The 27,516-nt window shown below is 40.4% G+C and overlaps 1 protein-coding gene across 5 annotated transcripts in view; it reads left to right on the forward strand.

Annotated features, from left to right (window-relative positions):
* The window catches only part of Pdzrn4 (PDZ domain containing ring finger 4), a 400,873-nt gene that overhangs the window by 337,063 nt on the left and 36,294 nt on the right, over positions 1-27,516 (forward strand). For 4 of the 5 annotated variants that reach the window (XM_070034743.1, XM_070034751.1, XM_070034757.1 and 1 more), the window contains 2 exons: positions 2,602-2,852; positions 6,013-6,115. The exons of the other annotated variant lie outside the window; for it this stretch is intronic. In XM_070034743.1, coding sequence (XP_069890844.1) covers positions 2,602-2,852; positions 6,013-6,115 — 354 coding nt within the window. The remainder of the gene's footprint in view (positions 1-2,601; positions 2,853-6,012; positions 6,116-27,516) is intronic. 5 annotated transcript variants of the gene reach the window in all.

Here is a 27,516-nt window from a genome sequence, read left to right on the forward strand (position 1 = left end):
CTAGTCCATGATATTCTTATTTCCAATGAGCCACCAGAAAACCAGAAGTGGAGCTGTGGCTCAAAGTGGTAGAGCACTAGCCTTGAGCAAAACAGCTCAGCTACAGCACCCAGCCCCAGAGCACTGATTGTCCAGCAAGAGCTCAAGGAAGGCACTAATGCTGTTCAGCACCTGTATTTCCCACATGCCAAAGTCAGCATTCCAAAGTGTGTCACTGGAAATTCCAGGACAATTGTTCAGCCCATGGAGAAAGTGTACACACAAGAGGGAAGTATGCACACCAGCAACTTCCACTCCCATCTCCAGCTGAGATTCCCTACTAGTGAGCCAAGAACTGAACTGGGACGTATTTTGCTGGTGTGGAAACTTAACTGCTCATTTTTTTTTTTTTTGAAGGCACATTAACTCTTTCAAGGTCCATTGAGTAAATTAAGTCCTCCAGATCATTAAGCCTGAGTCTATGTGGCGGGACAGTTTCTACCTAGCTTTGTATTATTTACCCCCCCTCCGAAGCCCCCAACACTTGAAAACATGCATATCCTTTGTCTACAAGAGAGAGAGGGAGAGAGAGAACTTATTTGAATGTCAGCAATTGTCTACTCATAGAGAACTTATTTGAATGTCAGTAGTTTTCTACTCAGAGAGAGAAGAGAGAGAGAGAGCTTATTTGAACATCAGCAATTGTTCTTACAATTCAGAGAACTCTGGTTTCTTCATTTTTAGGTACCCCGGGAACTCTCAAAGCTCCATCCATAAGCAGGTGGCTTTTTATGATGTCTAGAAATGGCAATCATTTCTAGACACAGTATTGTTTCACAATGTATCTCTTCCTATTTGCAAAAGCAAGTATAAACATTACTCATTCATTTAGCAGAGGAGTCCTGAAGCTACTCGAGGATTCTAGAGTGCTCTAGTAAGTCATTTCCACGAAGAGCCTGTGTTCTTAGGGGAACAAATTAATAAGCATTTGAGAGCCATCTGAGTAACAATGAGGAAAAGTGGACTGGTGGTCTGAGTGCAAGGCAAACTGGGGAACAGAGCTGGCTCTTTGGAGGAAGGTGTGGGGGGAAAGGACTTTTCTCCGATGCTAAATGCCAACGATTCTGCCACTGCTGAGGACAGTTTCTGAAAAGTGATGCTAGCTTCATCACTTTTCCTGTTCTGTCTTACACAGTCTTAAATTGATACAAATTGAGACATGTGAGCACCCTCCGAGGCACAGTGTACTCTTTCTAGGGGTATTTAGGGCAGAGTTTCTGTCATCATATATAGATCAGCTTGAGCTTGTTAAAATGCTACTTCTGGTGCTGTAGATTTGGGGTGGATACACAGTTCTGTATGTCTTGCTGACTCTGCTGCTGCTGGTGGTCTATGGAACACATTTCAAATGGTCAGGAACTAAGTTTTACTGTGGCCTTTTGTTTTGTTTTTGGTGACAATACTAGAGCTGAACTAAGGGCCTAGACCTTGTTCCTTAGATTTTTGTTTTGTTATGTTTTGGCTTTTGCTCAAGGCTGGTTCTCTACCACCGAAGCCACAGCTCCGCTTCTGGCTTTTTGGTGGTTAATTGGGAAATAAGTTGTCTCATGGACGTTCTTGCTAAGGCTAGCTTCAACTCACAATCATCAGATCTCTGGCTCTTGAGTCTCTAGGATTACAAGCTTGAGCCACCAATGCCTGGCATAGCAAAGCTTTGGATAAAAATGATGAATATGAAGGAAATGTGACAAACTCCTAAATAAGTAGATTCCAGGCAAGTAAGATTTGGATTAAATATTGGAAACATCACTACCCAAAGATTAATAGGTGGGTTTGTAGCATTCTACTATGTGAAAATTTTGGTGACCATGTTGTTTTATCATTAAAAAAAATTTAATGTGGAAGCTAGATCTAAAATAAAATTAATGTGGACACTAGATCTAAAATGCACTGAAACATGCTACATTATCCAGAATTCTAGGCATTCATACATAGTGAGATCACAACGGCACAATGACTCTGTGCATCCGATCGTATGAAATAATATTTATCAAAATGAACTCCAGAAAATGGAAATGTGTTTTGTTTTTCATTTTGTTTTTCTTTTGTTTGTTCATTTATCTGTATTTGGCAGGGAAGGGGGCACAGAAATGGGAGGGACAAAGGGTGAACAATTACAGCAGTGGTGCTCACTGGACACTATCTTGAAAAAGAACAATACAACTTGTGGGTGGGGATGGGAGGGAAAACTGAGAGAGAGCAAGGGAAGGGGCCACATTGTCCCAAATGTCTTCTTTCCCTGAACCTGATTTATGTAACTGTAACCTCTCTGTACGTCACCTTTATAACAGCAATTTGAAATGTTAAAAAAAATTAAAATAAGCAGTACTAATCATTCCTGATGATATTTTGTTCATCAAGCCCAGAGAGTTCATAAAGATGTGAAAATCATTATTTTTTCCAATCTCCTCTTCATTTTCCTCGCGTTGGCAAAGAGTTCAATAAATGTCACGGTCTGATTCAACATTCCCTTATGAAATTCCGGTCAGGGTGGGTGGACGCGTGCCCTGCCCTTCGGGGCGTCCCTTCCCGATGCCAGCAGCGTGTCCTTGCGTCCTGCAGGTCAATGGGAAGGACCTCTCCCGAGCCACCCACCAGGAGGCCGTGGAAGCGTTCCGCAGCGCCCGGGCGCCCATCGTGGTGCAGGTGCTGCGGCGCACGCCGCTGGGCAGACCCGCCTACGGAGCCCTTCCCGAGGTGAGCCACGCCAGCACGCAGACCGACATCACCTTCCAGCACATCATGGCCCTGGCCAAGCTCCGGCCCCCGACGCCTCCCGTGCCGGACGTCTGCCCCTTCCTGCTCTCCGACAGGTACTTAGGACCCCTTTGCTCTCACTTGCCATTTCATGTAGATGTTGGGGGGTAGGGGTGGGGACCACAGTCACTCCAGCAAGCTGGCACAGCACCCCAACTCTGAAAATAAGAAACCAACAACCATCCTTCCACTGCGTTTGCATCTAATCCATTTTCAGCTGTCCCCAGCTAGCTACCCTACCTTGTCAGACACAATGCTTCATCTTCTGGAATCATCCTGGCTAAGGAACAGTGGGAGGTAGAAAACAGTTCCTGTTTCTGATGAGCTCCTCTCCATATGTCCGGGGGGGAGTTGGGCTTGAACTCAGGACCTGGATGCTAATGTTTAGCTTTTTTTTTTTTTTTTTTTTTTTTTAACTCAAGGCAGATGTTTTACTACAGGAGCCACAACTCCATTTCTGGCATTTTGCTGGTTAATTTGGAGATAGAGTGTCTCATGGATTTTTCTGCCAGGGCTGGTTTTGAACCTCCATCTTCAGATCTCAGCCTCCTGAGTAGGTAGGGTTAGAGGCGTGAGCCACTGACTCATGTTATTCCCAGTCCTTAAGAGCCGTGTGCTGCTACTGAACTCTGGTCAGGAAAATAGTTTTCCCACCAAAGCTTTCCAAAACCCTATTAAGACTCGGGTGAAAGTGAAATGTTTGCACTATATCATCTTCGGTGGGTCGCCGCTGTCTTTCTCCCTTGCTTTCTCTTCTTTAAAAGAGAAGCTGGAAAATTAATTTAATTACAGTACAATTCTCCAAAGAGACCAATTATCCAATATATAAAGATGTAAGCAAAGGGTTCTACTGTCAGAGAGTAAGTGTACTGCTCAGAAATAAAGAGCAATTAAAGGAATGTTGTCTCTCAATTTCTACCCATTTGAATGCAGCTAGAGATAATGCTAGTTAGGTATATATTGTGCTTGCACACACACACACACACACACACACACTCATGCCACTCCTGGGGCTTGAACCCAAGATCAGGACACTGTCCCTTAGGATTTTCTGCTCAACGTTGGTGCTCTACCACTTGAGGTACAGGTCCACTTGTGGCTTTTTGGTGGTTACTGGGACATGAGTCTGATGGACTTTCCTGCCCAGGGTAGCTTCAAACCATGATCCCCAGATCTCAGCCTCCCGAGGAGCTAGGATTATGGGTGTGAGCCACCAGTTTCCAGATCCTTATATATTTAGGTTTCACTTAGATTCTACTTTGTGGAACAAAGGTCTGATTGTGTCTACTATCTTTGCTCTTTCCTGGCATCTCTAAACCTCTTTCAGTGGGTTGCAGGTGTAACTTAGAATCACCGAGGAACTTCAGGAAGCTTTTCAATGCCACATCCTATCTCTGGCCCACACAATAGCATGTGTAGAGTGGACTCATGACAGAATTTTTCAAGTCTCCCTCAGCAACTGTAATAGCAGCTAGGGTTTGGTAACCTCAGACCTTGAGATTTCTGCTTCTAGGACAGCAGTGTTTCCATGTGCTGTGTATTTATCTATTTGGTCATCCATTGTACAGTAAGTAGTGTTTTGTGTCTGGCCCTGAAACTAAGTACTGAGAATAAAGCTAGGAACAGAATGAAACCACCACCTCTTGGAATTAGATATGGCTGGGTGTCAGTGTCTCATCCCTGTAATCCTAACTACTCAGATCTGAGGATCAGGGCTCAAAGCAGCCAGGGCAGGAAAGATCTAGAGACTCATATCCAATTAACTACCATACAGCTGAAGTAAAGCTGTGGTTTCAGTGACAGAGTACTAGCCTTGAATAAAAAAGCTCAAGGACAATGCCTAGACCCTGAGTTCAAGCTCCAGGACCAACCAACACACACACACACACACACACACACACACACACACACACACACACACACACACACACACACACACACACACACACACACACACACACACACACAAAGAGATGGCCTTATGTCTTTGACCTTCTTATGGTTTAATGCTTAATATCTATATCACAGCTATAGTGATTCAAAGATCACTTCTAGAAGTAATTCAAGTACTTTCCAAAAGTTAAAGGTTATATGACAACCATGTCCAGAATCTTCTCACTTCCTTTATGTACTGTGTTCCATTTCTGAGAGTTTTCTGAAAGGGAATTATGAAAACCTGTGGGTCATACAAGTTTCCTATGGCATACTGCCATTAATACTACTTATAGTTTGTATACCATCTAACAAAGGAGAAATGGGAGATTATGAAGCAAAATAGGAAAAGATTATCTTTACAGGGAGATAATATATGTAGTATCTCTACAATCTGTAATATATATGCCCTTATAATGTTAATGACTTTCAAAAACTAGATTATCTTCAGAGGGCGATAATGTGTGTACATTCTACAGTCTGATACACACATACACACACACACACACACACACACACATACATACATACATACATACATACATATGCCTTTGGAAATGGCAAAAACTAGTCTGGGAGGAGTGCAGACATCTGTAATCTTAGCTACTCAGGAGGCTGAGATCTGATGATTGTGTTTCAAAGCCAGTCTGGGCAGGAAAAGTCTGAGACTCATACTTCAACCACTAAAAAGCCAGAAGTGGAGGTATGGCTCAAGTGATAGAGTGCAAGCCTTGAGCAAAAAATCTTAGGGACTGCACCCAGGCCCTGAGTTCAAGTACCAAGACTGGCATACACACACACACACACACACACACACACACACACACACACACACACACACACACACACACACACACACACACACACGAAACAGTCCCAAGGGCTGTGGATATTGACATTATTAGTGCTTTGCTCTAAAATATCCTCTTTCAAGGAAGATTGCAATCCAAAATGCCACCCTTATTTGTGGAGCTAGTTGCTTTTGGATAGTGGGAAGCTGACCAGAGATTATCAGTGGGAGAGCATGAACCATGGAAGATTTCTTATCAGTGTCTTCTCAGAAGGCAACTCTAGTCCTGAGCTCTTACCTCTTTTAAAAGTCTTCTTTCAGAAGTGTAGTGTATGGACGGATGGGATTCATCTCAGAAGAAAAGCGATTAGTCTCATTCATCATGTCTGGACCATTTAGATCACTGCAGGTCTTATTCAAAAGCAGAGAACACTAAAGTACAGTTCAAAAAAAATAGTTTTAAGCATGCAAACAGCCTTCCTTGCATTCCACAGCTGCCATTCCCTCCATCCAATGGAACATGAGTTTTATGAGGACAATGAGTATCTCCCCAGCTTGCCCACAGATGCAGACAGAACGGAAGACTTCGAATACGAGGTAAGATTGCTTTTCTCTTCCTGTTTCTTCCTGAAGGGTTTTGCACACCAAAGGAATTAATTTATTACATTGAGAAATGGCTTATTACATACTTAGAACTCACTAGTATGTGAGTTGTCTGCAATATTTTAATTATGTTGGAAAATACTTTTATAGTCTAAGCTTGAAAATAACTTGGATTCTGTTGCTTTTGATATGGTATAATATAGTGGCCATTTTTTCTTCTTTCTATAATGTAAGAAGATTTCTTTAGTAGACTTCAGAAAGGAGATTGTGTTCATTGCTTTTATTCATTGGGTAGTTTTCTGGTTTTAATTGCTACAGTATTTTATTAGTGATAGTATCCTTCACAAATTCCATGTTCTCTTTATTTTGTCTCGGGTATATATTCCAAAGAGCACTTTCAAGTATCTTTGAATGCTGTTAAAGAAATAATGGGCACATACACATACACACATGCACACATATATACACAGAGCAGTTCCACAGATGTTTTCTGGAGATGGTTTTTATTTAACAACGGTGACACAGTATAGCCTTCATGTGGTTTAATGTTGGATGGTCTATTCTGCAATATCTAACCCTTCAAAACAGTTATCTTCCATTTATTTAATGTTATTCACTAAAAGGAGTTAGCCTAATATTTCTTCTCCTTCTGTGGTCCATAAATCTTTGAAAGGCTTCAGACCACTCTGACATTTAGAAATAAAGTAGATTGAGAAGGTAAAGAAGCTTTTGGTAAACAGGGCTTTTAATGCTTCAGGTGGTATCGTACAGGTTTGGCAAAGTGTTCTTTTCTATCTTACAACCAAGAAATCCTGAAATCTCTTCCCTTAGGAGGATCAGAAATCAAATAAGGCCAATTCAGTGGAGCTCATCTAAAGCAAACAGACGTTTATTTGAAATCTTCCCTCTGCAAAAGTCATTGCTAGCTGCTACAGAAATCATCATTTGGAAAGAGGTGTAGTGACCCCCGGTATCTTAGTAAATGGTTCTCTCGCTGTTGTTGGTGTTGTTTTCCTCTCTTCCTCTCCATTACAGGAAGAGTTCTATTTTATAAATTTACTCAGCCATTGGCATACTCTGAAACAGTCATTAGATTTTGGTCTGTTTCAGCAAAATGAATTCTGAAATTGAAGCACTTAACCAAATAATTTAAGAATATATTGCTTTTCCCTCAGTTCGTGGATACTTTGGGTTTGGTGAATGGATCTGGATCACTTTAGCTTCTTATTTAGCTTGTGCCTTAAAGTAGTGTTAAAAATAGTTTTACGTTCTGGGGGGTGGGGAAGGGAATAGGAGGAAGCGATTAAAGTTAAGCAAGTGAAGAGGAAAGATCCTTTTTCATGAATCAGTGTCATGGCAATATTGTAGCACAGGCTGGTGTCAGAACATTATCCTCTCTTCTTGACCAATATCCTTTGTGCGGCTCACATCCAGAGGATGACAGTGGTAAATGTTCAGATAAGTTCTCTGTAGGCTGAAATCTTAGTTGATCACAGCACCAGAGTCATTCATTTGCTGTCAGCTGTAGGTTTTGTTGCCAAAGGCACCTTTCTGAGGATTGAAATAATGTCCCTGTGAAATGTAAAAAGGGAAGAATTCACTATGACAGTCTTCAGTCATGGCAGAGATGCATATGGGTGCAGAGTGAGTGGTCACAGGTGGGGATGGAGACATGGGAGAGTATCCTCAGGATCATTTACCAAATTCCAGAGAGAAGAATGACTCTACCAGTGCGCTCTTACGTTTGTTACAGTTACATGACACATATAAAGTGACACAAAGTTGCCCCTCATCGCTGCATTGTGTGAAGATTGTAAAAATCAAGTCAATTTATTACTGTTTCCAGGGCCAGCTGTGGAATCCATTGTAAATGAGGGCAAAAATCTAGAGATACTACACCTGTGTGCGCATGTGCTGGAAACTATCCCTTACTTTTGCTCACTGTACCACTTGAACCACAACTCCTGGCTTTAATTCAACATGCCAGTTTATCAGTACAGTGCATCTTGATGATTGTCACCTTTCTATCATTCTTCCCCCTTTCTCCCAACCCCACCCTTCCTCTCAATTTTCCTAGTTCCATTTTCACATATGTACATTGACTATTGGGACCGTGGTCTCCCTCGCTCTCTGTCTGCCCTCCCTCCCTTGCTCCTAGCCCCTGACCCCTCAAGTTCCAGTTTCCTGTTCATTCATCCTGTTAGACTGTAAAATTAAGTTGTTCAAAACGTTAGCACCATTGGAATTCTCCCCTCCATATACCATACTTTAATGTTCGTGTATCCATATAGGTGACCATGTATATGTCTGCAGATATATATATATATATGCACACACATGTACGTATGTATACACATGCATACAAATTAAATCTAACTTCTCTGGGCCTGACTTCACTTATAAAATTTTCCAGGTCCATCCATTTCTTTGCAAATGATATAATATTTTTCCTGATGGGTGAGTAGAATTCCACTTTTATATGTATGTGAGTAAATATATGAATATATATTTATCTCTCTCTCTATATAAAGTATATATAGAGAGATAAATATACACACATATGTACATACATACAGGTACATGTATGTATATGTGCATATGTATCTATACATAGACATTTCTTGATCCGCTGTTTTCCTGAAGGGCATCTGGCTGGGCCTGGCTCAGTCTGTGATAAGCTTGAACAGAGGGAAGCAAAGGGTGCAGCAGGGCAGACAGGTGAGAGGGAGAGGTGGCCGGTACCTAGATATTTCTGACCAATAGGGAAAGATAAAATTGGCAAATTCGGCATCTTACTCAATCCCATGGGCTCTGCCTAAGTATCTGTCTTTCCATTTCTTCTCTCAGCTTGAATACAGTTTGTGCTACAATGGTCTGTCTTCTGACTTCTTTTAAGCAAAATTGAGAGTAGAGTGAAGTATAGTTTCTGTTATCCTCTGGAGTGATCATAATAAATGTGCCCCTTAAGGTATAGAAGTCAGCTGGGGACAGATGGCTCACACCTGTCATCCTAGCTACTCCAGAGGTTGAGAGCTGAAGATCAAAGTTTGAAGGCAAGAAAATCTATGAGACTCTTCTCTCTAATTAACCATAAAGGCCTGAAGTATCAAATGGTAAGAGTACTAGCCTTGTTCAAAAAAAGTTAAGGGACAGTACCCAGGCCCTGAGTTCAAGCCCCAGTACCAGCACGTAAATAAAATAAAACAAAATGCAGAACTCAGGGTCTACAGAGTATATCTCCAAACACGCTCAAACAAACTATGCAGGTCAAAATTTTCTGCAACAAACTATGCAGCTACTTAATGCACTTAAAAAAAAAAAAAAAAAAAAACCTACTTACAAGTGACTCAGTGGACCACGGCTGATCTGTCTATCTTGTGAATACATATTTAGAGACATTTAGCACATGGATTATTTGACCCAGTGGACCCAACCAGATCTGACAATCTTTTAAATCCATATAAGGGAATATTTTAACATGTACACTATTGCACCGAGGGACTATTTTAGAGCGTTGTCACCACCGTGCTGGATGGCAGACCCAGCTGTGGAGATATTCTATAGTGTGCTGGTGACTCTGGTGTGTTCGGGACCTCTATAAAATTTTAATGACACCCATATCTCACCATGGCCTATCGTCATTTTTCCTAAGAAAAATATTTGACTGGGTTTTAAACTTCCCCACAGTGCTTCAGAATCATCTCCGAGGACCAGTCTACATTAAAAGACTCACAGCTTGAAATTTGTTCTCTTTAAAAAATGATGACACTTGGTCTCTAATTAAAAATGATGAATGATTTTAATTTTATTTTTGAGAGGAGGGGAAAATAAAAATACCAAAATTGAAACAATGTTCTCATATGAAGAGTCTGGGTGCTACTTGCCACTGGTTACCCGTGAGGATGAAGCATCTCTTCTTTATTTCCAACTTTGTTCATATATATATATATATATATATATATATATATATATATATATATATATATATGATATATTTTTTTTTCCTACAGCCAGCTCAAAGTTGAAATAAATCATAAAATAGCCCTAAACAAGGCAGAGACAGATCTCAAATCCAGCCTCTACCAGAAGTAATTTAAAGGGAAAAGCTTTGAGAAATAGAGACTTCTTTTATCCAATTCCTAAGAAAGGTATGAAGCCACTGCTTCAAGACAAGCAAACAATTCAACATTGCTTCTTCTTTGTGTGCTGGTGTTGGGGCTTGAGCCCTGAGCCCTGGGCACTGCCCCTTAATCTTTTGCATTCAAGGCTGTCACTCTGCCACTTGAGCCACAGCTTCAGGTTGGGTTTTGGGGGGATGAATTGGGATATAAGAGTCTCATAGACTTCCCTTCCTAAGTGGGCTTTGAACCACAATTCTCAGATCTCTAGCAGCATTTCTGATCCTTCAAATTTCTGTCAAACAAATATGCTCCTTGAAATCAATTATAGTTCCTCTTTTAAGGTAGAGCTGGAGTAACATACCAAAGAGTTTGAAGTAAGTATCTTTTATGTCTTCATTGTCATAAAATGATCACAAAGCAATTTTGAAATCTGTTTGAACTGGGATTAAAGGCAGAAAGGAGAGGATGAGTATATGTCATAGTTCCATGAACACATTAACCAAAAAACAAATACTTAGGCCAGTGTGTATAAATAAGAAGGAGCATTTAGCACATTAATTAGCTACCTCTTGGCAATCCTTATGCAATGCATAAATAAATACTTGTACTGTTCTGAGAAGTGTCATTTTTGCAAAATGGATTTCTGCTGTTGGAGTAAATACAAGCAGAGTATTTGTGAGAATTTCAGGATATTATCTGTCTTTTTACCTTGGTAAAGAATACAGAATTATCCTGGGCATTGGGGGCTCCCTCCTGTAATCCTAGGTACTTAAGAGAGTCTGAAATTTGAGGATTGTGGTTCAAAGCTAGCCTGCACAGGAATGTCCAAGAAACTCTTATCTCCGATTAACCACCAAAAAGCCAGATAGGTGCTGTGGCTCAAGTGGTAGAATGCTGCCCTTGAGTGAAAAAGCTAAGGGACAGAGCCTGCATCCTGAATTCAAACCTAGCACTGGCACAAGGGAAAAGAATAGAGAAGAATTATGAATCAGGAAGATACTCATTAAATACACACACACACACACACACACACACACACACACACACACACACACACACACACACACACACACACACACACACACACACACACACACACACACACACACACACACACACACACACACACCAAGAGTGTAGCCACTAACTGGATACAAGTCCTATGTTTTTGGAACAACTTTGTGAATTGTAAAGCCAATGTAGCGGAAACTCTCCCTATTTTGCATGTGTAAAAGTTGGGGTTCTTTCTAGAATCTGAGAGAAGCTTTCTCTGCTTCGTTTGTCATTGCATAGCATCTCGGGCTTCCTAGTGGGCACTCAATAAATCAACTTAATGAAGGAACAAATAACAATTCCAATTGCCATAACTGCTGGATAAGTCCTTTCCTCCTTCCTGCACTAGAGAATGAGAAAAGATCAAAAATCACCACACGGTTATGAAAATTCCATCTCCCCTTCCAGCCAGTGTTTCTCCTTTGAGTCAGGTTTGGATTTTGTTTTTGTTTGTGCCTGTCTTTGGGCTGGAACTAAGCTTTTTTGTTTTTTCCCTCAAGGCTGGCATTCTACACTTCTGGCTTTTTTGGCAGTTAACTGGAGATAAAAGTCTCAGGGACTTTTCTGCCCAGGCGGAGTTTGAACTGTGATCCTCAAATCTCAGCCTCCTGATTAGTTAGGATTACAGGTGTGAGCCACCGGCAACCGGCGGTTATCTTAATTGTTATGTTTATCAAACCTTTATCAAGGCTGATGGTTTGTAATCACCCGTAATATAATATTCTATGCAGAAGTGACTCTGGATTTCTTAATTTGAAGGTTTGTGTTTATTAAATTATTTCCCTCGTCATGAGAATCCTATTTAAGGGAAAAAAATTATTCCTTACAGAGTAACTAGCAAGAAATACCACAAAGCTGAGGATGTTCATTAACATTACTGTAATTCTTTTAGATTTATTACTGAAAGAAATGAGGTTAGTATTGCCATTAATTTGGTCGCGTCATATTACAAAACAAATACAAAGCAAATCTATGTTTTGCTTCACTGGTTATGACAGCACCAAACCTGATTTCCAAAGAAAACATTGAAAAACAAATTGAACCTTCCAAGTTAGTTATTACACAAGAGTACTATGAACACGTTCCTTTTTTTGCTAGGAATCTAGATGTAAAAAGCAGAGTCCATAATTCATGTACATAAACGTCATCTAACTGCTAACATTCACTTTTGTTTGAAGATACACATTTGGAGGATTTCCTTGCATTACTTAAAGGTGTCCAGGAAAGGTTATGTTTAAAGGGAATATTTGCATACCACCGCATAGTCTCCCACTGGGTCATGCTGAGGGTTTCAAAGGATTCTGTCGGGAGCAGCTGAGAGAGGAAAGCTGACTTGCCAGGATAAACCAAATCGCAGGTGAAGACAGCAGAGACCCACTAGAGGCGGATCACCCAGCGGAAGGAAGCCATGAGAGTGTGGATGGCTTCTGCCCCAGGCTCTTCTCTTCATGGTCTTCTAGAATAATCTCCCACATCCAGCATCTCATCGTGATGCTCACGAGCGTCTTTATCCCTGGTGAAGCAAGCACTGAAATCGCTCATCCACATACCTCACTATCCATCTGAGGTATTTGGCTTTCATTTTTTGTTTTCTCGCTGCCAGTCCTAGGGCTTGAACTCAGGGCCTGTATGCTGTCACCAAGCAATTTTGCGGAAGCCTAGTGCTCCTCCACTTGAGCCACAGCTCCACTTCAACCTTTTTTGTTAGTTGTTAACTGAAGAGAAAAGTCTCATGGGCCTCCTGTCTGAGCTAGCTTTGAATGACAATCTTCAGGGCTCAGCCTCCTGAGTAGCTAGGATTACAAATGTAAGCCAGCAGCACAAAAAGCTTTTACAAAAGGAGCACACACTCTCCTGGTCTGTCTCCAGTGCTACGCTGTACCAGTGGGTACCAGGTGGCCCTCTCGCCATATTGCCAAATGTTATTGTTAGTCCAGTATACATTTGCTAATTTGGAATGATAGATACAGCCCATGGGAAATAGAGAAAAAATTCATTCTCATACATGTTCTTTTTTAAAATTTTGAACTAGTGTACATTTATTATATAAGAAGGCATCGTGATATTTCCATATATGTGTACTTTGAACATGTTCACTATCTCCGTGGAAACATAGTGGAGATGGTGAGTATTTTGTTTTGTTGTTTTGTTTTGTTTTGTTTTGGAGTGTCATTATGGGGCTTGAACTCAGTCCTCATACTCTCCCTTAGCTTTTCTACTCAAGTCTGGTGCTCTACCACTTGAGCCATACTTCACTTCCTGCTTTTCATTGGCTAATTTGAAATAAGAGTCTTGTGGATTTTTCTTCACAGGCTGGCTTTGAATTTGGATCCTCAAATCTTAACCTCTTCAGTAGTTAGGATTAGAGGCATGAGCCACCAGTGCATGGAGGTATTTGTTTTTAACTTTTTAATTTGAAAAATAAGAAAAGAAACCCAATTTGGATTTTTCCTACCATTTTTTATGTAAGGTTAATGTTGGACTCCTCAAAATACTGTGTTACATACTGAAAAGACAGGTTTCTTCAACTTCCTTCCAGGATATAATAAGCTACTGATTTGTAGTTATATAACACACTGGTTTGTAGTTACATAATTAGATATCAGTATTCATTGTGGATTAAGTAATAAAAGTTAATGTTGTTCCAATACAGATGGCATGTCAATAGCCAAGCATTATATTAATCCAGTGTATGAATGGAGTGCACAATAAAAATCTTGAATAACAGCACCTGCAGTAGTAGTTCCTGAGCCAATCACAGCATTGTGTACCTCTCCCTCTTCTTTATGCACTGTATTTTTATACAATATACACAACTTCTTAATAATTACATTTTTTCCTAGGCTTATCCATGATTTTTTGTCCAGAGCCTGGCACTGGTGGCTCACGTCTATAATCCTAGCTTCTCAGGAGTCTGAGACCTGAGGATCCCAGTTCAAAGCCAGCTTTGGAAGGAAAGTCTGTGAGACTCTCCAAATTAACAAGCAAAAATCCAGATGTGGAGCTGTGGCTCAAGTGGTAGAACAGTATCCTTGAGCAAAAATGCTCAGTGACAGCTCCCAGATCATAAAATCAAACCTCAATACTGGCACAGGGTAAAAAGAAAAAAAAGTTGCATCTACATATTATATTCTCACAGGAAACATATATGAGCATATTCTTACTCATAATCAGTGACCTTATTTCCTTTAGTGTGTGTGTGTGTGTGTGTGTGTGTGTGTGTGTGTGTGTGTGAGAAACTGCATGTGTGTGTACATGCATGTGTGCACATGCTTGTTCTGGGGCTTGAACTCTAGGAATGGGTGCTGTCCATGGTTCATTGTACCAAAGACATAAGAAAAAAGATTTCGAATTTCTCACTGCAAGTAAATGGTATCTATTTGAAGAAATAGATCTGATTTGAACATTATACAATTTTTACAAGCATTGAAACATCAGCATGGTATTCTATAATTACATACAATTTTATGAGCCATTTGAAACATTAAAAAAAAAAGAATTAAAGGTGCTTGATTCAAATATCCAGTTCATAGAAATAATGTATGTTGTTCCATCAATCTAGTCAGTGAGATTAATATTAGAGTTAATATTTAATGAATACTTATTTCCAAAGCAGCTATATAATCAAGCAGAGGTTCACAAGAATAAGGCTGACAGGAACACAAGGCAAGTATTAAGAGACAGAGATTGCCTCCTAAATTAAGCATGCTGCTGCCCTCAATGTGCTCTCTCCTACCTTATGTTCTGTTTAATCACTCCATTGTCTGCACATTTTTAAGTTACTGTGGCCAAGTGCCCCTGGCTCCTAGCTACACTGGAGGCTGAAATCTGAGGATCATGATCCAGAGGCAGCCCAGACAGAAAGGTCCTTAAGGCTCTGAACCTCTAGTTAGCCAGCAAAAAGCTGGAAGTAGAACTGTGGAGGTGTGGCTCAAGTGGTAGAGCACCCCCCAAAAAAGCCAAGTGAACCAGGTGCCAGTGGCTCATGACTGTAATCCTAGTTATTCAGGGGGATCTTGGTTTGAAGCCAGACCTGGCAGGAAAGTCCAGAAAACTCTAATCTCCAATTAATCACAGAAAAAGCTGAAAGTGGAGCTCTGACTCAAGTGGTAGAGCACTAGCCTTTAGCAAAAGGAGCTCAGAGACAGCACCCAGGCCCAGAGTTCAAGTGCCAGAACTGACAAAAAAAAAAAAAAAAAAAAAAAAAGCAAGTGAGAAGGTAAGGCCCTCAGTTCAAGCCCCAGTACTGACATGGGTATGCACACACACACACACATACAGACATACAAACACACATAGTTACTGGGTGGTGAACATTTACTGTGTTGATGGATTCTCAATTGAGTACTTCTGAGATCATATCTAATCCTTAAAGCAAAACTTACTTTCTAGGTTCAATGGCACAGTAGAGCAAGCTGGAAGCAATTATAACTCTTCTTGCCTCTTCCCTTCACCATCCAGAAAGACATCTCAGTTCTGTATGGTGCACCCCACCGTACCTGCATACATATAGCGCTCACACATCCTAGGCAGGGGCCTCCTCATAGCTTCCTTGTCCCTGATGCCATCATCCTTGTGATCATGTCACCCCGTGACTGAAAAGTCTTCCAGCTTTGACAGGCTGCTCCATGAGTTTTCCTGCAAAAACAATAAGGAATGTGAGGTTGTAGCTCACACTCACAGGGTGCATGTACAGCCTGAAGCACAACTCTACAGAAGTTTTGTGTTTCCTTTGTTTTTTTTTTTAAGTGATGTGAAATTTGTATTTTAAGCCTCAGTAAAGACACCACGACTTCCTGTAAATGTAAATGTCAGCTGTCTCGACAGTAACAATCATCTCCCCCTCCGTGCTTCCTCCAATGACACCACCAGAACAATGCTCGCGTTTCATCTGTGGCTTTGGGGATCTCCTGACATCCAATTTGGAAAACTCAAGCCTAGTAACTAAAATGTGAACGCTATTAACTTACACAGGTTCTTCTATAATGTGCTTCCCTCCTACCAGGCCAGTGTGCCAGCCATTCCCCCGTGCAAGCCTTGGTTGCTTTTGTTGTTGTTTTCTTTGCTTTGGATAGTTTTTCTTCTCCTACCCTGTTCTAGATCTCATCTGCAGTACAATGAAGCAAAAATAAGACAAAGACAAAAATATTTTTAAAAATTGTTCAAAGAAACTTATTTTTGGTTCAACACCAATAGGAGGTATTTAATATAACTTAAGAAAATTTCAGCTAAACCTGTCCTGTACATCCTATGTTTGCATCATTGCTCATGCCCTGCTATGTATAAAAAAGAAACAATGTCATTTTGTGTGTGTGTACTATTCCTGGGGCTTGAATTCAGGGATGAGGTGCTATCCCTGAGCTTTTATTGCTCAAAGCTAGTGTTCTATCATTTGAGCCACAACTCCACTTCTGCCATTTTGGGGGTAATTAATTGGAGATTACTTTCATGGCTTTGAATTGTGATCTTGAGATCTCAGCTTCTTGAATAGCTCTTTTAGGGAATTTAGAAATGAAATTCTTTAGATACTTCACCTTTTCCAAAAGGTATTTTGGCCTTCATATTAAATGTGAAGGGTGTATGATTATAGTTTCTCTAAAATATTTTATTGTTACTATAAAGGTGATATACAGAAGGGTTACAGTTACATAAGCCAGGTAATGAGGACATTGCTTTTGGATAATATCATACCTTTGGTTATAGTTTTTGAGTTGAAATTTGAAACTACTATTTAATATTACTACTTCAACATGTCATAAATGTGACCCACACAAATACACAGCTGTCTCTCTGCCTCGTTATCAGCTAGTAGAATGGGTTGATGGAGCAAATATGTCGTTAGCTCATTTCAAACCCAGAGAAAGATGTCAAATTCTTGAAATGACATTCACAAATTTGGTACAAGAATAAGAAATCTATGCCTATAGTCCTCATAAACGGAATATATTAGGAGAATGCTTAGATGAATTCTACAAAATTGATAATCCCTCTAATTGCACTGAAAGAGGGCAATTGCATAGATCATCCAATTTTAAATCCACAGCTGCTTGGTTGATCCTCAGATCTCAGTCTCCTAAAAGTATCTGGGATTACAGGCGTGAACCATCAGCACCGGGCAGTGGTCACTCTCTAGAGACCCAGACCCTCTTGTTAGCTGGAGTTGCTCACTAGACAAAGCGAAAGTTTCCCAGGCTCTCAAAAAACTCACTGTGTGCACTTTCATTTCACTTTCTCAGACTTTCCTAGATATTTCCTTTTTGACTTATGTTTATTTTCCAGTCACAAAAATGTTCTAAGTTAAGCCTGAATCTTTTGTTTCTTTGTTCTGTAGCACAGTGAAGTCATCTGTTCTTTTTACCCTCCTCAGAAGACCAGATTTTTAAAGTCAGGTTTGGCCCAGTAGGAAATAAAAAAAAATCCATAGGAAGCAGTAACTAAGGAAGAATTTGTCATAGAGAACTTGTTTTTTTTTAAAAGTACTTTTAAGAGGAGAGCTGTAAGATGAATAGAGGTCTCCTTTCAAACATAAAAGGAGTGCTGATAATCAAAGCATAATAAGAGTTGAAATGGAGATTTAAAAATGGATTAACATGTTCATATAAAGGAAAATTAAATGGCTTTTGGACAGAAGAGAATCAAAATAAAAGAGAATTCTAACATGGTAAAAGATGAGCTACAGGAAGATGGGGTTGGGAGAGATTGGAGAAAAGGCTGGCAGGGGTGACATGGATCAACATGCACTGTACTTGAATTGAATCCCCTTTGTCCAACTATTTAGAGATAAATAAATAAAATCCAATAGCGAAGCACATCCAGGGTGCTTGACAAAGGAAACGGAAGCCCGTCAAGGTTCAAGACTTACCCACATAACTAGTTAATGGCTGGTATTAGACAAGAATTTCTTTATTTAAGAAAATGACACAAAAGATGCCAGTTCTGGGTCTTGAACTCAGGGCCTGGATTTTTTGCTCAAGGTTATACCACCTGAGCCATGCCTCCACTGCCAGTTTTCTGGTGATTGTTTTAGGGTATATAACTGCCAAGAGTCTCTGATGGCTTTCCTTCATTTTACTAACAAATGAAACCCAATACAAGTCTGTAAAATGTGATCAACTGTGATTTATCTTATGAGAGAGGTCTAACAGCCCATAATAGCCTTTGAAAGGGGGGTGTGTTTATTGGTCAGGAGAAGACTCACTGACAGCTGGTGAACCTCTTTTGAAGCCAGGGAGTTCATATTCCTAAAGGATGTTCCTTTGGCTTAGGTCTGGATTTCTGCCAAGTACAGACAGTTTCGAATGCTTTTTGGCAAAAGTTGTCAATATGCTTTAAGAACACATGAACAACTTAGTTGAGAAATCCAAAAGAAAACAGATACCCTACAAAGAGATGCTGCAAAGTATTCTCAGGGGAAAAAGATTAATAAGCTATCTTCTTCTGAAATGAAAGCAAAAGGAACCCAGAGGGCCAGCAGAGGGTCCATTAATTCCTCTTTTCACTTTCAGCTCTATTTTTCTTTCTTTCTTTCTTTTTTTTTTTTTTTTTGTTGGTCCTGGGGCCTGAACTCTGGGCCTGGGCGCTGTCCCTCAGCTCTTCAGCTCAAGGCTAGTGCTCTACCACTTGAGCCACAGCACCACTTCCAGCTTTTTCCACTTAGGTGGTGCTAAGGAATCGAACCCAGGGCCTCATGCTTGCAAGGCAAGCGCTCTATCACTGAGCCACCTTCCCAACCCTCAGCTATAAATTTTTAAATGAGATGCTTTGTCATTCATTTTCTTCTGCCTTCACTTCGCTCTGGTAATATCATCTTATGAAATAAAATTTAGTGTAGGATGAGTAAATGATCTCACAGACCTAGAGAAACACATGTAAGTGGTAGCTCCTTTTAGTATTCCATTACCTTTACTATCTGATTCTCATCGCCTGAAGTGCCTTAACATTATCAAAAATAGACTGGCTAGCCAGGCACTGTGGCTCACGCCTGTCATTCTAGATTCTCAGAAGGCTGAGATCTGAGGATGGAGGATTGAAACTAGCCCATGCAGGGACGTTTGTGAGACAGTTACTTCCAGATAACCAGTGTATCTGAAGCAGTAGAGCACCAGCGTTGAGCGAGAAAGTGAATGGCCCTGAGTTCAAGGCCCAGTACTGGCACAAAAAAATTCCAAACACAACCAGACTGGCCGTTTTACTGGCATGTTCTACCCTTCATGTGTGCCAGGAACAGAGAGAGCCATATTTTCTCTCAGGAATTTCATCTGGATGTGGGACACTTTCTAAAGTTTCATTTCCTGTCACTTTCTTTAGTGGTGCTGCCTCCAATGCATTATCCCGCAACACAGGACATGTGTCCTTAGTAATTCAAGGTGAGCATATGACAAAGGTTCTAGAAGATTCTCTAACACTCATATTACTTGGCAATTTCAATTCAACTCAATTTCTGAAATAAATCCTCTTCATTAAATCTTCATTTATTAACACCTAAATATGCCCTAACCGTTGATTTGCCAAAAGACATATTTTTTTCTCCATACAAAGTAAATATCTAACTATATTATTCTTGTTGGAGAAGTTATATTTAGGTATGTTTAGAATCAGCCCTCAGTAGGCTCAAGCAGACTCTGCTAGTTTAGTCCTTGTGTGATCTGATTCAGGTGTGGGTTCCTCATTGGTGAAAAATAATGTTTCTTTCTTAGTCCGGCAATGGTGGCTCACACCTGTAATTCTAGCTGCTCAGGAGATGGCTGAGATCTGAGGATCATGGTACAAGTCAAGCCTGTGCAGAAAAGTCTGTGAAATTCTTCAGTTAACCAGAGAAAAGTAGCAAAGGAGGTACGGCTCAAGTGGTAGAGTACCAGCCTTGTGTGAAAAGGCCAAATGACAGTGTTTGACCCTGCGTTCAAGCCCCAATACTGGCACAAAAAAATGACATTTCTTGATATTAAATATTTTGAAACCATGTTTTAGAGTGGCAAGCTCATCTATGTTTCATATATATATATGTCTTCTATATGTACATTTAGGTAGATGCCATCATTTCATAGCCTAGGATGAGGAATGGCTCCAAGGTTGTACACTAGTGTAATTCATGTACAACTAGGTATGTGAGTTTTACCTCTCATGTAACCGAGATAAAAACGCCCAATAAGCATATTTATAGGTTTGCTTCTTTGTGGAAGCAATTTGAGACTTGGAATATCTAGGTAGAAATGCTCACAAATTAGATCAACACAGAAGTAGAGCTGAGGATAGAAGTACTCATTGGAACAGGAAAGCTAAGAAAGTTTGTTAGAGCTGTGAGTTGGAGACTTGACTTTTTGCTTGGAAAATACTTCTTACCCAGCTACTTCATATTAGAGACTATTTCAGGCCTATCCATACAGGAGCTAAGACAATTTAACTACTCTTCTGGAGTTTGTACGCACAAGTAGAAGACAAGGTGAAATTAAAGTAAGAGAATTTGAGATGATGGTAAATGTTAGGAAAATTGTGTGAAATGCCAGTAACAAGCAACTGCAGAGTGCCCAAAGGCCTCTCTAAAACTAAAGGCTGAGAGAGAAGAGTCATTCGAAGATCTCAGGGAATAGCAATAATAATCAGTCCACAACAACAGTATCTACTGACTTAGACTTCCCCGACTGAGCCAGCTTCAAACCTGTGATCCTTAGATCTCAGTCTCCTAAGTAGCTAAGATTACAGACTAAGCATCCAGGCTCATGGCTTCTTAAGTTCCAAGCAAACACTACCATCAGAAATTTGTCTCAAGTCTCCATTTTAGAGCTTTCCAGCCTGTGGTAGCTGAAGAATTTTAGTTGCAGCCTGATCTCAATTCTTATGTGTACACAGACCACAACATCTTGACACTGCAAGATTAAATGTGTAGCTTTTTTATTTCAATTTATATCACTGTACATTTTGCTTATAGATGCTACGATTTTGAGATCTGATGAATCCTTTTTTATCTCTCTGAAAGCCATTGTGACCCCATTAAGTTCAGAAGTAAATATTTTGAGCAGATTCTATGATGAAGCTTTAAGAAGCAAACAATAAATAAGCCACTGTTTTCTATTAAGGAGCTCTTGGTATAAATGTGGAAATAGAAAGGCAAACATAATTAGATCAGAGTGAGACACTGAAAAGAATAAAATGAAAACATGGTATGGACAAGGCAGTGTGACTGGCAGTTTGGGGAACAGCCAGAGAGGAGATGATACCCCAGCAGAATTTTGAGTAAGCCATGTTTAAGGTCTGAGCAAAAACAAAGGGAAGAGGCATCAGCATGCAATACAGGCTCAGGAACTGCACCTAGTTGGAGAATTCCAACTAGGGAAGAAAGATATGGAATTTGGCTAAAGAAATGCACAGGGGGTCAGATAAGGAAAGGCCTTTTTTGTATGTGTTGGTTGGTACTGGGGCTTGAATTCAAGTATTCCCCTGAGCGTTTTTGCTCAATAAGCCACATCTCCATTTTTTGCTTTTTACTAGCTAAGTGGAAGAGTCTCTTAGACTTTCTTGCCCAAGCTGCCTTTGAATTGCAATCCTCAGATTTCAGTCTTCTCAGTAGCTATGAATACAGGCATGAGCCACCAGCATCTGCCTATACTAAATTTCTTTACAATGTACAAATTGATGAAGTTGTTATCATTCTTACACTCTGAGATGACCACATCCTTGATAATCTATAAACGATTTCCCAAATTCTGCCCTTCAAATAAATGCCATTAAACTAGTTATCTTTGGGGATTTTCGTTTGGTTTTGTACAGGGTCTGAACTCAAGACCTAAGCTTCTTTGTGCTCAAGGCTAGTGCTCTACACTTGAACCATAGCACCACTCTGGTTTTTTGGTGATTACTGGAGATAAGAATCTCATGGACTTTCCTGCCTAGGCTGGCTTGAAGCATGATCCTCAAATCTTAGCCTCCTGATTAGCTAGGATTACAGGTGTGAGACATCAGTCCCAGTCTATGAAAGGCCTTTTATGTTGGAATGAGAAACTTACTATTTTATTGCATAGGTAATGGAAAGATTATTCTAGATCAGAAAAGAGATAATGGAGATCAAACTGGTTATCCAGATAAACACTTTTTTGTAGGGATGTGGAAGACAAGGTTAGAGAAAGAACAAGAAAAACCCCAGAAAGGAAAATAAGTGACAATTTTTATAGTCTAGGTATGATATGAAAAGGATTGAAATTAATGTGAGTATATCACTGTAACTATAATCTATATGTTGGTAATGGAAAGAAGGAAGTTCAAATAAGGAAATAGGTGCCCTTAAAAATAAACATAAAGCTGGGTGCTGGTGGCTCCTGCCTGTAATCCTAGCTACTCAGGAGGCTGAGATCTGAGGATCACAGTTCAAAGTCAAACTAAGCAAATAAATCTGAAACACTCTTTTTCTTCAATTGACCAACAACAAGCCAGAAATAGAGGTGTGACTCAAGTGGTACAGCACCAGCCTTGAGTAAAAAAAGTCTGACAAGAGCACCCAGGGCCTTGAATTCAAATACCAACATACACACACACACACACACACACACACACACACACACACACACACACACACACACACACACACACTCACACACACAACAACAACAACAAAAAACCATAAATGACTTATATTGCTGTCTCTCCCCTGTGAGCCGACTGGTGATGAGTTCAATTTTCTTTCTAGTCGATTGCTGGCCAAAGTCATTCCGGCACACTTGACGTTCAACATGATTTGTCCTCTTTGATAAATGTTTCTGGGAGTTGAGACAGTCACATGTCAAAATTGATAAGTGAGATGAGAGCAGGGCATACAGTCTTATTTGTAACAGTCCAGCTGCTAGCTCGGGGTGCCTGTTTATTCCAGGATGCTTCTGTCTCGCTCCAAGACTTTTCTATTTCCTTCCAAACAGACTGAGGCTATGCCTACCTGTGTGAGACCTTCATTCCTGACTAGTCTCCACGTATCAGAGAAGGCCCCTTTTATTAGGCTATTTTCACAACTGAAGGGTTTCAGTAGCTCTCAAAAGGAACCCATGAACTTGACCAATTCTCCATAGGCACGTAGCAAAATAGGTGGTAAATTCTGTGACACAGAAAACGCTCAAGGGATCGCTGCCAAACCTATTCCTGAAATCTGAAAATGTTCATTAGCTCATGTATGGAATTAGGAGGCAGTGTTTTGATTAAAAGGTCTTCATTCCAAACAATGGAGAGGCAGGGATTTTTAACTTAAATACACAAGAAAGCCATTAAACCTCCATCTTCTGCTTTTGTAAAAGAAAGATGGTGTCAAAGGACCACCCTACCCCCACCGCAATTAGAAGTCCAGCGTGTATTCTGCAGATCAACTTTTCTTTATAAGTGGAATTGTGGTTGTCTGCATCCTTGAGAACTCATTGCTGGTGGATGTGGACTTTAAATAGAGCAACAGCAGGACTTAGGTCTACCCACTGTGGACTCATTAACCAATCTTGTATTCACAGTGGAAACTCAAAATAATCTTGATCTTTTTCTTTAAATGAGAAGTTTGGAATGGTTCGACAATCTCTAAGGACAGCAAGCTTGAGTTCATTTCTTCACATACCCATGTCACAGCATCACAGTGCTTACTTTACAAGCCATATTTTTGAAGATTCATTTTTTTCCTAGAAAGCAAACAGTGATATTTTTGGAACTACAGTTTCCTTTACTTTCCAGCACATGAGTGAACTGCAAGGTTTTCCTCTTGAGCATCTATGTTTTCAGCAGTGGCTAGAATCCCGGTCACATTCTCAGTCCTGTCATTGATTGGTTACAGGTATTTCCCCTATGTGTCACTTAAATAAAAAAAAAAAATTCCTGCTTATGTGGTGCTGAGGAATCGAACCCAGGGCCTCAGGCATGCAAGGCAAGCACTCTACCACTGAGCCACCTTCCCAGCCCCTAAATAAAAAATTTTGTTGAATTAAAAAAAAAAATTTCTCTTTGCCATACACTTCACATCTTCCTGCTGAGATTATTCCAAGGCCTAATAGGTTCCATCATTAGCAAACATTTTCTAGCACTCCAATTGGCTGTTCCTATGTTGAATTTCCTCCAGTTTTTTCCCCTCCATTGCTCATTACAGAAGTAATTTGCAGAATGTCTGCATTTTAGCCAGGGGCACTCATAGAGAAAGACTTCCTAAGGTGATAGATACCAATGGCCTTGTGAAGCTAGGGGAAATTAAGCCTTGAATTTTTGTAGGGCTGTATATATTCAAACAGTCTGTGTGTGTGTGTGTGTGTGTGTGTGTGTGTGTGTGTGTGTGTGTGTGTGTGTGTGTGTGTGTGTGTGTGTGTGTGTGTGTGTTAGAGAGAGAAGAGAGACAGAGAGACAGAGATAGACATGAAAGAAAAGAAAGGGAGAGGAGAAGAAGAGAGAAGACAGAGAAAAGAGGACAGTGAGAATGAATTTGTTTCTGTATTTCCATGCATGCATGACTGTCTATGTTACCTTTGGATTTTGTCCCCTTTATAAAGTGTGGAGACCAATACTTGCCTCTACCTTTACACACACACACACACACACACCCTCCTATAGTAGACACTGAGTTAAACTTGGATAACCCAGTTGGACTGAGACAGCAATGGAAGACTATTGCAGTATTAGAATAAATCACACATCTTTTGTGCTCTTGTTGTTTTTTGTTTGTTTTGTTTTTTAGTCGGTTGTGAAGCTTCAATTCAGGGCCTGGGTGCTTTCCCTCAGCTCTTCAGCTCAAGGTGAGCACTCTACCACTTAAGCCACAGTACCACTTCCTGTTTTCTCGTGGTTTATTGGAGGTAAGTGTCTCACAGACTTTTCTGACCAGGCTGGCTTTGAACCATGACCCTCAGATCTTAGCATCCTGAGTAGCTAGGATTATAGGCATGAGCCACCGGCTCCTGGCTACAGCTTTAGTTTTTAAAAATAGTATCCTTAGTATCTAGACTGAAACACAAAAGTGGTTTTATAGGATTTCTGTTGGATATATGCACTCATGTGAAAAGTGTTTATTACATCATATTTGGTACCCAGAAGGTAAAAGATTTATATAATTTCTTCCCCCAGTGAATTAAAGCTCATTGTTAATCCAAGTGCACAAACAATGTCTTTTTCCTAGCACATGCCTATCCTTAGATAAAATAGAGAGCAAGAAGACAGTGTTTTTCTGTCTCTATCCTCTCTTCCAGGTTTTGGGGGTTCCTCTAGTCCCCCCTCAATATTCTTTCAGAAGGTTCTGGAAATCTTTAGTGTATCTCACATGTGTTCTTGGACTTCCTTCTTGCTGCCTCACAACATCTGGCATTTCCCTTCTTCTGACTTCAGCTGGGCTGACCCTGCCTCTGCTGGACCTTATGTTCTCACATGTTCTTTCCATTTGTCCATTTCTGATTGGCCCAGCTTGCTCAGATCACGATCCATACATTGTGTCATGTTCAAGAGTTATTTGAAAGAAAAAGATGAAGCCTCTACCTATGCTTCGAGTGTCATAAAAAAGAAGCCAAAATGAGTCTCTTATTTCTGCTGTTCTCTATTACACTCTCAGGACGCTGACATAAGACTTGAATGAAAAGTGTAATATAGTCTGAGGGAGCAATGTGATGCTGCACTGTCTCCTTTCCTTCAGACAAAGTTGCAGTGAATAGCCATCGGAGCTCCTGAACCTGCCTGCCTGTACCCCAATCTCCTTACCTCCCCCTAGAGATAATCACGGCATTTTGTGTCTATCGCTATCTTGTTTATCATTTTGCCCCATGCAGCAGACCCTTAGCATCAGTAGCTGCCTGATCCCAAGGAGACCACCCATAACTGCTCAGCGCACGATGATAATGTGGGTGTTAGAGTCACTTTTCCCGCAACGCTCCCCAATGCCCACTTCCACATGCCATCCTTGAACAGCTCTATTGTTCTCATGTGCCCTCTCCAGTCAAGCAGACTCACTTTTACCTTGTTTGGGAGGGAGGCACCATTTGCTTTCAGGAGGCTGATTTCTGACAAAATTAAGGGAAGGAGACACTGAGCAGATGACAAGGATTTAAAAACAACTGACCACAAAGTGACGGTCAGTTCTATCAATTCAACTGCAGAATGGGAACAGACATTTACAATTAATTGTCTTGAAATTTCTTTTGTTTTTTTAAAATCTATAATTGTCTTCTTTATAGATTTATCTATTTACAATTTTTCTATCTATTACCTATCCATCCCTCTCTATCCATCTTGACCAGGCTTGGTCAAAACTGAGTGTAATAAATCTACAAATAAAGTAGCTTTAAGTCTGTATCCTTAAATGACATTATGTTGTTGATATTTCGGGGTGGGGAGCATACTGGGTCTTGAACTTAGGGCCTGGGCATTGTCCGTGAGTTAATTTTGCTCAAGTGTAGCACTTTGTCACTTGAGCCACAGCTCTACTTCTGGCTTTTTTGTGTGGGGGGAGGGGGAAGTTTAGCGGAGGTGAGTCTCACTGACTTCCTGCCTAGTCTGGCTTCAAACTGCGCTCCTGAGATCTCAGCCTCCTGGGTAGGTGTGAGCCACAGTACCTGACTTAAATGACAAATTCTTTTACATCTTTATATCCATGCAACAAAGCGGAATGGATCTCCTGAAACCTGATGATATCCTCAAAATTATGAGTCTTGTTCCTCCATCACCCCATTTGCTATGTGTAGATATAATTCACATGGCATGTCTCTTGCCATCCTTTTAGCCTTCCTGATTTGACATGTTATCTATGTACCTTGTAACTTTTCATTACAAGTGTTTTTCATACCTAGGGTGGTGGCTCAGATGTGTAATCTCAGCTACTAAGAAATGGAGATCTGGAGAATTACAGTTTGATGAAAGCTTAGGCAAAAAGGTAGCAAGAGCCTATCTCAACAAATAAGCAAAGGCATGCCTATGGTCCCACCTATGCAGGAGAAATAGGAGGATCACAATCCCAGGCCAACTCCAAAAAAAAAAAAAAAACACCACCTGAAAAATAACTAAAGCTAAAAGGGCTTATGGTGTAGTTCATTTTATCTATCAGCCTAAAACCACTCTAAAAATAATGTTAAAATTGACTTCCTGTTTATTCACTATTTTTTTAATTTGTCCTCTGAGTGTTAATCATTATTTTGTCATCTGAGTGATATGTACAATAAAAAAGGAGATGGTGGGTAAGTGTCGGGGGTCAGATTACAGAGTCTACTGCTGTCTGCAATCGGTTCAAGGGATAGAACA

The sequence above is a fragment of the Dipodomys merriami genome, unplaced genomic scaffold (assembly GCF_024711535.1).
Source record: "Dipodomys merriami isolate MVZ:Mamm:240054 unplaced genomic scaffold, mDipMer1.0.p SCAF_10, whole genome shotgun sequence".
In the NCBI taxonomy this organism is placed as follows: Eukaryota; Metazoa; Chordata; class Mammalia; order Rodentia; family Heteromyidae; genus Dipodomys; species Dipodomys merriami.